Raw genomic sequence first — 12,930 nt, 5'->3', positions numbered from 1 at the left:
TTTTCACGGGAAAGCGTGATTGACAGCCTCTGTCTCCCAATGGCTAGCCTCCATTTATGGAGCTAGCCAATGGGAGACAGAGGCAAACCAAAGCCCCATATGTAGGATCATGAGATTTCGCCCTGGGCGGAGCAACTGCTACGCAGTTGCAACGCCAGGGCGAAACCTAAAAAACAATTTCCATTACTGCCTGCAGCAGGGCTCCTATTAGGAGTGAGAGCAGGATGACCAGTTCCTAATGCTACACTCCTTAAAGATCCAACTGGAGCCTTGTTTTTATCCCCCAAAAACTATTCTTCATTGTGGCCTTCCAAAAGGAAGGACCCTGTATGTCAAACAATTATAAATTCTACAGATCTGGTGGTATCCAATGAGTACACAAGGTTTGAAATTCTGAAGGTTATGAAGTCCATCATAATCCAAATTTTCTTCCTCTCACCTTTTCTTTTTACTAAACCGGTTTCTACACATTCCTCAACTATGAATTTTCAGCACTAACCTCTCTTTCTAACGACAGCCATCACCAAGCCATTGCACTAGTCCTTAATAGTCCCTCCAAAGTAGGTTTTTAAATTCTTACTTATGTTGGTTAATAATTAATTTCACTAACTGTTTTAGGACAGGACATATAAAATCCTAGTCACTTTTGAATTTAGTCAATATGGAAAAATGTGATGCACTACAAAAATCCATAATTCAGGCAAGGACACAATAAAAAATGAATAGAAAATTGTTACAAACTGCAGACCATTGATGTAGATTATTCTAAATAACGAGTTAAAGCAAAAATATATTGTTACCCTAACTATTAAATTATACGCTTATAGGAAGCAATTCTTGAATTGTAACTGCTTTCACAAGATATTGGATGGGACTCAACACGCCAATGACTGGGAGCAGTGTAGGTACGAGAATGCAAGTTGGAAAGCTTGCCATGGATACTGGATGGTGACCCAGCAGAGGGAAATTAATCAACAAAGTGAGAGCAAGTCCCATACCTACTGGATGAGAAAACGGACTGGTTCTACCAGACCGAGTGGGAGAGAAGCTGGTGCTATCAATTTGGAGAAAATTGAAATGGCTATGAGGCACTGTAAAAGTGTGAGAAGAGGTACAGAGAGTGACTGGTCAGTGCGTTACAATCCTCAAAATTCAGCTAAAGAAACTACAGACTAATTTTTGTTTAGTATTTCATAAAATGAATTTCCATTTATACAAGCAGTCTATATTTTTCATTTCAGCTCATCTGAAATAAGCGGATCCTATAAAATTGGATTGAGCCTGTGATTAATGGCAACAGAGACAATTTATGCTTGAGCCGCAATCATGGTTAATAACTTTTATATTCCTATCTACAAACCACTCAATAGATTGTGTGTCGACTAATGAGGTCTACAAGTTGACAGTGCTTTCAGTCCAGGTAATTTCTGCTACATGCATCTTGTGAAAGATAATTACAATAGTGGTAGCAAGCTAATGACCTTTTACGCAGTAGGTAATCTGCTTTACTTCATTGGGTTCTCTTCCTCCTAGCTGACATGTTAACTTGCAGTCAATATGTCTTTGTCAGTGAAACTCCTTCCCAGAGCATTTCCTTTAAAGGGAAATTTTAGACAGTTTTTCCTCTAGCACAGAAGGGTCTAATCCTATATTAAGTTCATATCATTTTAATTTATGCTATTGCACCAATCTTTTGTCATGATTTAGCACAGGTATCATAGGTTTCTCTATGCAGAATTGAGTAACCGATGTATCCCAGCAGTGTCGGAAGGAAGATCATTATTCAACACAGCAGGACCATGAAACTACCTTCCAAGCCAGCAAACTTGCATGGAGGTCTTGGATCCAACATGGTCTCAGATCCTCCAGTCTATCTACAAACACATTATAATGTGTTGGGCATTGTGTAGTCTATTGGTCAAAGTAATTGTTCTCTAAATAAATAGTCCAGCTTCTTGGCTCCTACAGGCAAACAGCAACAAGTTGGTCCAGGAATCCACACTTAGCCAGAGGGACATCTTCAAGCAAATGTTATGAATCTGGAAATGCAACTGCCCAACAATACTGAGAAAGGCAACATTGGCCCCATGACTGGAACTTATGTCCCTTTTTGTTTGAGCAAAAAGACTTTCCTTTAGCTTTTTAGATTTACATTGTTCAAAATGTATTATGATTTGACATGAGGCTAGAAGTGCTTTCATTGCACTTGTTTTTGCTTCAACAGAGCATTTCATTTTCCTAATCCTTCTCAATGTATTTTGTACATCTTCAGGGGAAATATGTATTTGGAAATAGAGGCTTAATGAAACTACTTAACATATTCCTCACTTGTTTAAGGTAGTCTACGGCGTACCATGCTAGTTTCACCACTTGTGTCGATCGGTCTGCCAAGTCTATGATCTCAAAAATATTTTATTAATTTATAAAAAATGATTTGCATTTTGCATTATCCGAACACTCACAAATTCTCCTCAATTCAATATCTATTATATAATAACCGCTATCCAACTCCATTCGTTAGCTAAATCGATCAGTGTGATTCAGTCTATGAATTTATTGCTTCCACCCATGGGCCATTTGCTCCCTTATTGATGCTTTTCTGTTTAGGACCCATCTTCAAGGATCCTTGATGTCTGAAGCCAATATAACCTATTGACTGTACAGGAATTCCTAGTGTCTATCACGCAATGGCTAGATACTGTATAGCCACTAGCCTTGCCTCCTACACTGGTTACAGTTATGCTATTATGTATACAGTAGCATGCTGCTGCTTGTGACGCACTCAAGAAAAATGGAGTCATACCAGGGGCACTGCAACCCTAAATTTTAATATGCTGCAGCCATGACAAGTTTTCCCATCTAGTTCTATATTAACATCTTACATATCAAAAACATTACATGCATGACTATTCAGCCTTCAACACAGTCAAAGAATTATGAATAGTCTATTACATACAATTATCCAGCACCTACGGCCATACAGTTCCAAATGTGTCTAGTGCACCTACAGCCGAAGCTAGTTACTAATAAGCTTAGAAGAAAGGACAGTAGGGGATGCTCCTATACCTTGGTATGGCCAGAAACATTTCCACCTGATGTACTGAAACAGGTTGGAGACGCACCTGCACCTTGAGCACCTATGCCGAGGACCGTTGAGGCACTATACCAGACTATTGCAGGTACGACAAGTGAATCCTCCATCCTGCTAACCTTGGATCATTGGTTTTGTATCCAAGTAATATTCTGTATTTTCGCACTTTCTTTTGTATACATCACTTTCACAGCAGTAGTTCAAACTGGATCCTGAATAAAGCCACAACACTCACTAAGTCACTGGCTGAAACATGTTGATCTTACCATAGTACGACTGGTAATGGTTCCTGTTGTATCCCCTGTTTTTTAATCCTAGCACATGGTAGCTTGAATAAGGACATGTGGCAAACCCTGTAACTAGTTTTAATTCACTTAATCACTAGTACTGTGTCTCTCACCACATTTTGTAATCACGCACTGGGTTTTAGTAATAACCCTACTTACATACAAAACATCCCTGAGCACCTACCTCTCAGCGAGGGGGTTGTAGCTACCATCATGACTAGGCTTCATGGTGCGAGGAGGTTCCCTAATGATGAAGCATGCCACGTCTGGTGGGTGAGGGAAACAGACCTTTAAAGGGATGCCTTTATTGGTCAGCCAACACAGGGGGGAGACATCTCTGGACGCTGAACTCGAGTGCTAACCTTTTTGATCCTGCCGTGAGGGGAACGGCTCGTTAATCCTGTGCCCACTTCCGCCGTGAGGGGAACGGCTGCTCCACCGGCCACACCATCGCCGCGAGGGCAGGGACTACAATCCCCAGGTGCCCCGGGGGCCACGGCGCACGTGTGACGCCATTGCTGCGCCCGGAGGCGCTTGAAAACTGAGGAGCGCCGAGCGCTCATTGGGAGACCTCTCTGGACGCTGAACTCGAGTGCTAACCTTTTTGATCCTGCAGTGAGGGGAACGGCTCGTTAATCCTGTGCCCACTACCGCCGTGAGGGGAACGGCTGCTCCACCGGCCACACCATCGCCGCGAGGGCAGGGACTACAATCCCCAGGTGCCCCGTGGGCCACGGCGCACGTGTGACGCCATTGCTGCGCCCGGAGGCGCTTGAAAACTGAGGAACGCCTCCCGCCTCACGGGCGTCGCCATGAGAAGCCCGGGATAAGGGCGGGACCGTCTGTGGCTGTCCGAGGCCAGACAAGGCTGGGCTGGGCCAACCCCTTTACATTGGTGCATCAATACACTTACAGTAAGCTTGCGGTATCCCCTTAGTGTCTACATTCAATGGACTAATATAACTTTGCACCGTGTAATACACAGTCCTATCACTCTTTTATTGTTATTTTGTTTCTTTTATCAATTTATTTGTTCTTTTTTAGTGCATCTGATTTTAGTCTTTGCAAACAAATTCCACAGGAACATGAGTTCACGCCTTAGCAAAGGCAGGAAATCGCTGGTAGGAGGGTCTGTCAGAGGGACATTAGACCAATTCATAACTAGGGCCGCCTCAGTGCTGGAACGTGAAATAGCTATTACGGAACGGCGCCTGTCCTCGGAACACCTATATAACAAACACTCGTCCCTGGGTCTCATCCAGCTAGCGATTACACCACCAGTTGAAAGTAGGGCAAAAGATCTAATTGGGGACACTAGCATTCCCCTACAGCTACAAGATAGAACAGACCCAATTGAATCAAACAGGGACCTCTACATAAATGATTCAAACATAGATACACTTTTAGAAATGACATCGGAGGAACATTCATCCACAATATCCCCAAGGACATCCCGAGAAAGAAAATATATAACGAAACAGGACAATGGCATACATCAAAGAAAAGAAAGCGCAGGGGGAACAGTCATAACGGTAGATGTGCAAAAACACCGAAAGTACTTCCGAGACCTTTAAAAAACGTAGGAACAGTTGTAAGGGAGACCATGTCAGACCACCTTCCCCCACCCGGTCATCACATTCAAGACCTAATGGGAAGTATCGAGCAACTGGTTAAATCTCTTATTACCTCTTGAAGAGGGGGTCAAAAGAATGGCAGAACAACTGGGGTCCATACAAAAGGCAATTGCAATCATTACCGATTTAACTAAGGAATTGACAACTCAAAGGCAGAACCAGGCCACACACATCATACCATTAGGGCTGACATCAACAAATGAAATGAACAATGAGGTTCCATCTCCCGCCCCCGTCGAGAACATCTGGCACCACCGATCGTAGAGAAGCCCATTATAACCGACAGGGGAGTAAGAGTGGGTGGTGACATTAACAAACCAGACAGCTCCCAAGCAAGTGCCGCTAGGACGCCCCCCTCAGCTAAGAAGTCAAGAGTAAACCTGCGAAAAATAGACCTGCCACTGGAGGCGGCACCCTATGTCGTGGTATTAACTGTGGTACCGGAATTAGAGGTTGGAAAAACTGAAGTTTATCAAGAACTTAAAAATAAAGTTGTATATTGGTTGAGAAATAACAGACCATTACCTCCCAACATCAATGGCGAAATCCTTCATGCAAGAAGACTTGACTGGGTGGGGCATAGACCGAAGGATATAAAAGGGGACGTTATTATTATTAACTTTAGGGACCATAGAGTAATTACACATATTGGAGATTTGTACATTGAGAGACGCGGGGAAGAAATCTCGACACATGATTTAAGTTATTTCTACCCTCAATCTTTATTGACAAATCCTCCAAGATCCCGGATCCCATATAGGTGTAACTTTAGCTAGAACATCCCCACCTTTAATCGCTTCACCACGCTTTCCGGTTTGGAAGGAGTAGATTGACTCCCCAACCACGTGCCCAGGGACCACTACACACTTAAACAACTAGATATGTTAGTGGTCCCAAAGACTGGCCTTCAAGGTGAACTGATCAACATATTGGACCCCAAGAAAGCGCGTGCGGAAATAATACCCACTGAACGGGTGAGAGGCAATTTTGAAGCCGGCAGTAAGCAGATCCGGCTAATAGAAATAGTGCCAGCCTCTCTTCCCCAGGAAAAGGTTGTGGAATTTAGATCGAACGCGGATTCGGGATTGATATCGTTTGCTATGGCATCGGACAATAACCCAGGCGTAGATAATTCCTCAATTAGGATACTTTCCTGGAATATAGCGGGACTTCGCCCTAAGGTAGACAATAGCACCTGGCTGAATTTTATTCTGAATTTTGGTATAATGTCTCCAGGAGACGTGGACAACCACTGAAATCCACCTGGTAGGTTATAAAACGTACTTTTCCTCTGCCCTAGCTGTAGCATCTGGCAGAGCAAAAGGTGGTTTAACTATATATATATTTCTAATTTGATAGGGGGACTGGAAATAACCCCTATAAAACTGGAGGCCAATTTCCAGATACTCAGTCTTCGTTTTAATAAAGTGGACTCAGTTCTCTTGGTAAACTTTTATAATAACCTTCCAGACGGAGAACTATTGACAGTAGTGCGACAGCTGCGTCTTCAATTATCCGTCTTGACAAGGGGATTTGTAAAAGGCGCAACAATTAACTGGGGTGGGGATTTTAACCAGCATCTATGCCATCATAGCAACCCCATTTTTTGTGGGATAACAGACGAAAATGACAATCTAATTGCCCATTTTTCCCATTCAAGTATTGGCAATTGTTTAAATGAAATACTTTTTGATTTGGATCTTGTAATTGCAAACAAAAAGAATCTTTGCTCAGAGCTGTATGATCCAACCTTCCTCGGTAGGGGCAGGCAGAGCACCATTGATTTTATCCTTATATCCAATATAGCTGGAGAACGTGCCACAAATTTTGCAACACACATAAATGTACTGAGCGACCACTGTGCGCTTAGTATAACATTTCGACCGCTTTATAAGCACTGCACGCAAAGTATAGTTAATGCATTGAAGCAAAACGCCCTAAATCTGAATAGAACCAATGGATTTTCCATAAAATGGGAGAAAGTTGATCCTCCAGAGATCACCAGGAGAGTCTTAAACACAACACTCCTTCCAATTCTCAAATGCTTAGATTTGTATACTCCAGATGAGGAAGTATTCAGTAATTTCAGGGTGATTTTAAATGCAATAAATGAGGCACTTTTTGTAAAATTAAAAAACATCCAATCAAAAAAAAGGGGGTTGTTTAATCATAGGTGCACAGCAGCCCATTCCAAATTGAAAATTGCCCTGCAATAGGGTCCCTCAAGAAATAGCAATTTTGAGGAGGGAATAGAACGCAGCGATTAAGGACAGGAAATCCGAATTAAAACAGGCTTTATGGGATCAGCTACATAAAAGCTGCACACAAAAAAATAGCTCTACTTTTTGGGCAGTGGTTAAATCCCCATACCTAATTGACAATAAAGATACTTATCATTGACGTGGCCATAGACGAAACGGTTTGGGTGGAGCACTTTTCAAAAATTTTTGCGAAAGGTCCAGCTAATACCAGGGGACAAGAAAATATAATTTTAGCTCAACCTGCACCACCCTATCCAATCGTTCTAGATATTACTATTAAACAGGTACTTCAAGCCTTAAAATCTAGTAAAAACGGTAAGGCCCCTGGCCCTGATGGGGTACCAATAGATCTATTTAAATCAAATTTAGATCTGTGGGCCCCATTTGTGACTAGGGTACTTAGGGCATCTTGCGAGGTGGGGCTATTGGACTTATGGTCTAAATCAATCATGGTCCCTATTTTCAAGAAGGGGGGCCGCCAGGAGGTATCCTGCTATCGCCAGATCTCACTGCTGGACTCTCTGGGCAAAGTGGCGGGCAGAGTCAGTCTTGAACGCCTCCAGCAGTGGGCAGTCGAAGGCGGGATTATCTCAGACATCCAATTTGGGTTCCGGGAAGGTCTGGGGACTATTGAACAGGCCCTAAACCTGACAATGCTACTAGGTAAATACGTTAGTGCGAAGGCAGGTTCGATGTATATGGTATACGTAGATTTGTCAGCAGCCTTCGACTGCGTTTGCCACACCAAACTTTGGTCCGTTTTATTGGAAATGGGGGTTGATTTACCATTGGTGATTTTTTTGCGTGAATTATATTCTAACTCATCAGCCAGGGTGAGGTTTGGGACACAGGGCGAGTTAACCGCACCGTTTGGAGTGGAGAGAGGAGTCAGACAAGGTTGTGTCCTGGCTCCCTTCCTCTTCACGCTTTAAACCAACGGGCTGGAGAGGGATATGATAAATGGGAGCCGGGACCTTCCTTTAATAAACACCCGTCCGATTCTAGCTCTTCTCTACGCAGACGATGCGGTGATACTGGCCCGTACCCCCTGGAACTACAGAAGGCGCTAGATAGATACTCTCAATTCATGGGTAACCTGGACCTACGTATAAATATTTAAAAAAAACTTTTGTCATGATTGCAGGACCGGGAAAGAAAAGGTCAAAGAGTATTTATTTAGAAAAAGAGAAATAGGCCACCACAGATCAGTATCCATACCTGGAAATTATCATAGATCACAGACTCAACTGGAAACCAGCAATTGAGTCCAGGAAACTCCATCTTACGAGAGCCACAATGGCCCTCGTAGAGCTCCTACAGATATACACAGCCAAATGCCAAACAGTTGCACTGTACGGGGCTGGTGTGTGGGGGTACGTAAATACTAACAGTTTGCAAGTGGTGGAAAATGCCTTTCTGAGGTTTCTTTTAACAGTACCAAGGAGCACACCTACCTTTTCATGCTATACTGAATTGGGGATTTCACATTTATCAGATATAGCCAAAATACAACCACTCCTTCTGTGGCATCGATTCTGGTCTTCAGATAAGAATGTTTTTACACAGGGAATCATTCTAGATTGTATGTCTCTGGACCACTCTCATAAAATCGGCTGGTTATTATATATAAAACGTTTCTTGAATGACCTGGGGTTGGAAAAATGTTATTCTGTACCATCCTCAGTTCGGTCATTTTCAAGGAAGGCACTACAGGTGTTGTGCCTCGCACACCTAGAAGAAATAAGAATGACTAAAGAGGCCATTAAACCATCTGTACAACACTATGGCCGTTCAAACCACTTTTTCTATCCAGCCTTATTTAACTTATGATTTTCCTATGTTTGAGAGATTTCTTTTGACCAGATTTAGGTTAAATGTTTTTCACCGTTTGGTTGCCTTTCCGAAGAGAAACAACTGGGACTTAGAATTACCATCATGTCCGTGTGATAACACTTCTGTTCAGGCAACCATTCAGACCCTATTTTTCTGTAAGTATTACATTGAACATAGAAAGATTTGGCTGATACCGATATTAAAACGTTTTGGCATTAGAAGATGCCGTCCTGCCTTGCTTTCTTTACAGTATTTGGGTGAGGAGTGGATATCTAAGCACATCGTCAAATTTCTGAAATGTATTTTTCGACATCGATCAAATTTGTAACAAATTTTGTATTCAGTATGAATTTAATAATCCAATCGTGCTAGTAAAATGTGAGATGATGTTCCTTTTTAAGGTTTTATGTATATAGCTAGAACTTTTTAAAAGGAAATGTTGTACAAATTATATCGTAAATACGTTTTTTACAACTTCATATGTTTTATAAACAATAGTTTTCTTATTGGTAGTATTTCGTTTTAATGTGGAATTTGAAAATGAAATTTACTTATGGTTTTTTTTTTCTGTGACAAAAACCGAATAAAGAAATACTTGACACATTTTTTCCTTTTTAGACCAGAGGGCTCCTTTGTGTTTTGATTGAAGACAGAACAGTAGCCACCATCATTCAATTTGGGACGAACTTTGGGTTGAGCAATCAGTAGAGGCTCTCTGCTGACAAATGGGACAGTGTTGTGTGGAGCTCCTCCAGTGTACTCGAAAATGGATTTGTTCATGGGAAGAAAACCCAAAGCAGGCCAGAAAAAATAGCTCACTTTCTCTCATCTGGCCTCATTTTTCCATATCTCATGTACACCATTAGATCTTTGAGATAACATTTTGTGTGTAACGCACAACAGAATTTAGATAATATTTATAGCAGAGGTGTCCAAAGGAGGGCCTGATTCATGCTAGATTGCTATATGAGCACAAATCACAAAAAGTTAAGTCTGATAAACTGCATGTAAATGCACTTTAGTTTACACACTGACCACTTGACATACAGACCCTTATTCTAAATTGATTGTTTCAAAGATCTGTATAGATCAAATAGTAACAGTGCATGAGAATATTGCTAGCAGTTTTTATCCGAGTGGGGATGAAAGGCATCATTTGTCTAACAGCCTAAATCCGGCCATTACATTATTTACCATAACTTGTTCATTAGATGCAGGTAAACAAAGCCAAATACATCAGCGTTAAACATCAGGATGAAACAAGGAATTTAGCAAACATTTAAGATCGAGGAGCAGGAGCCCTGGTTACCAATGTAGAAAGCTTCACTTATAAAATTCTTACTATGCTGAAGACACTTCGTGTGTATGCTAGTACCCTTGGAAGAAGAAACCAATAAGGAGTTCAGCCATCCTAAGGTCCCTGAAAAAACATTCCCAGACCTAAAGCAATATCTACCCAGATATTCAATTAATTTGAACCCCCTAAAAAGCATACTCCGCATGGATTACAGACTCTGCCTTAACACTGCTGTGCTAATGAAAACTGAGATTAGTACATGCTTACTCCTAACACCTAACTCTCTACGGTTTAAGTCTCTGATCTCACAGAACTGAAAAGGATCTGCTTCCAGGAGGCCCATTTTGCAAAACGCACCCGGAAGGTGCAACAAAGCTATAATTGCTAGACATGGCCTCCACACCCAGGGCAAAGTACTAATTCTCCAGAATGTGTCACAGCTCTACGGCTTTTTTCCTGAAAGGAACTGCCCTCTTCTATACTGACAAATCATCACACTTTTCGACTCTGAAACATCATGACTACCAGTATGCCTAGCAACGCCATATAACTATTTTCAGAATGATTCAACAGCCATCCTTATTTTGAAAGGCAAAAAAAAACACAATTCCATAAATGCCAATCCCTTCAGAGCCAGTGTCCTGGAACAAAAAACAGTAGTCATCTCCATGAGACACTACACAGGCTCACCTGGTTAGCTACTTAAAAACATATAGAAGGATTATCTATGAACTTAAGTTCCCTTTCTAAAGCCAAATACATGAACATGATCATCATGTAAACAATAAGTGAAATGTAGAACACAGCAAAGAGGATTGCGTTCAAATTTTATCTAGCAGAAAAAGCTGTGTTGCATCGCTCACTGGAGGGCCTAGAACAACTTTTAGGGACCCGTTCTGTGCCTTATACCGCCCGCAATAAATAATGTTAAATGCTAATGGCTGAAGGTACTGGAACTGAGTCGGACTGTTTGTTCTCTTTCTTGTTTTGCGATATCAATGCAAAAATTTAAATAAGAAGGTTTTTTTACTTTTAGGGTTATGCTCACAGAAAATTCCTGCTATAACAAGAAGCACTTGCTTACAATGCACACTAAAAACTAGACGGAAGAGAAAGTAGGTTACAGAGACACAAATAGACATTCGCAAACTCACTTGCGTCACTAGTGGCTCTAAAAGCCTTTCAACTGCCAACGTTCGGATCTCCAGGCTCTTGGGGTCCCATTTGAAGTTGATGTTTGCAGGGTTCACCGCAGTCATTCTAAAAAGGAAGAGAGGAAAGAAGGAAAACAAGAGTAAGTCTTTGAACAATACCTGCAAACCTGCAAACCAAACAAAAAACATAAGTGTATTAGTTCCATAAGCACGGCAGCATCAATTACAGCATGACTACCTACAATTATCCATCAACTTTCCTACCACACTACCCTAGGATTAAACAAAGACGCAGGTCAAATGCATCTACAACCATCTACTGAACGGTCTAAACCCCACCTATTTTAGAACTCGCTGAGCCAGCGCATGCGCTGCTCTGCAAGACATTTAGTAAGCAGCTTTTGAAAGTGCCACCACAGGCTTTTGGTGGCCTCAAGCTTGCGTGCAGCCACCATGTGATCGCTTTCACTTTTGCAGCCGCGCGGCCAATGCTACTTCCCCTTCCATCTCAGCGGCCTCACCGAAAAGAACATTACTTGCAATTATTTATGTGGCTGGCCCAGATTTTAGTTCGGAGGAAACTCGGTGGCATAAATGTGCAGACACAGATGCTGCAGATACAGTGTGACCAAAATCCTAGCCGTGCCTTTATCGCCACGTAATTTCGCACACTGAGGGGCGAATACATTGCTCTGGTCCAAAACCAATTAAGCTCATTGTGTTGCAGCCAGATGCGATTTTATCAGTGTGGAAAAACTATAGTCAGAGTTCTTAAAAGTGCAGTATGTGTACAAGGCTTCTTATGGCCTACTTAGTTGTCACCTGATCGTTATTCAGAACGGAGGTCGCTGTAAACATCAAACACAGACAAAGTGGGTATCCGGCATGTTCAGCAGTCTTCTTCTGCTTCCACAGAAGCACAGAATTCACAACTCTAGCTTTCAGTTTTTTTTTTTTAAAACCACAGAGTTCATCATTAAACGGACATCCACACAGTGTTAGTGTAAAGACTAGCTCTGTTTATTATTATTAATATTATTGTTACCAATGATCATCTCAGCCTTCTGAGCATAAATAGAGTACCATTAAAGGGTACCGTTTCTAGGCGCATAAGACCTGTAATATGAACATCCATGTGAAAAAATAAATAAAACAGGTGAGTGAACTGAACTATATTTGCTATTGTTACAATACCAACCATTTGGCTAAAATCTTAAAACTAGATAAGCAAATACTTTGAAACGTTAATACCAGGATTTCAAAATGAATACCAGGAGTGTGCATTGCCTCAGCAAAATAACACCTCACTTGTAATCTATAACAGGACTTAAAAACGGTGGTTACTACCAGTAACTGTTTTCATATAGCCAACT

The 12,930-nt window shown here is 41.7% G+C and overlaps 1 protein-coding gene across 1 annotated transcript in view; it reads right to left on the bottom strand.

The window, feature by feature from the left end:
- Positions 1-12,930, bottom strand: part of CTNNA1 (catenin alpha 1) — a 420,641-nt gene that overhangs the window by 343,720 nt on the left and 63,991 nt on the right. The window contains exon 2 of the mRNA XM_078653347.1: positions 11,558-11,663. Within this exon, the coding sequence (XP_078509473.1) occupies positions 11,558-11,662 (105 nt within the window). The 5' untranslated portion in view covers position 11,663. The remainder of the gene's footprint in view (positions 1-11,557; positions 11,664-12,930) is intronic.

Source organism: Lissotriton helveticus, chromosome 7 (assembly GCF_964261635.1).
Source record: "Lissotriton helveticus chromosome 7, aLisHel1.1, whole genome shotgun sequence".
Lineage (NCBI taxonomy): Eukaryota > Metazoa > Chordata > Amphibia > Caudata > Salamandridae > Lissotriton > Lissotriton helveticus.
This window is presented reverse-complemented; position numbering and strand designations above follow the sequence as displayed.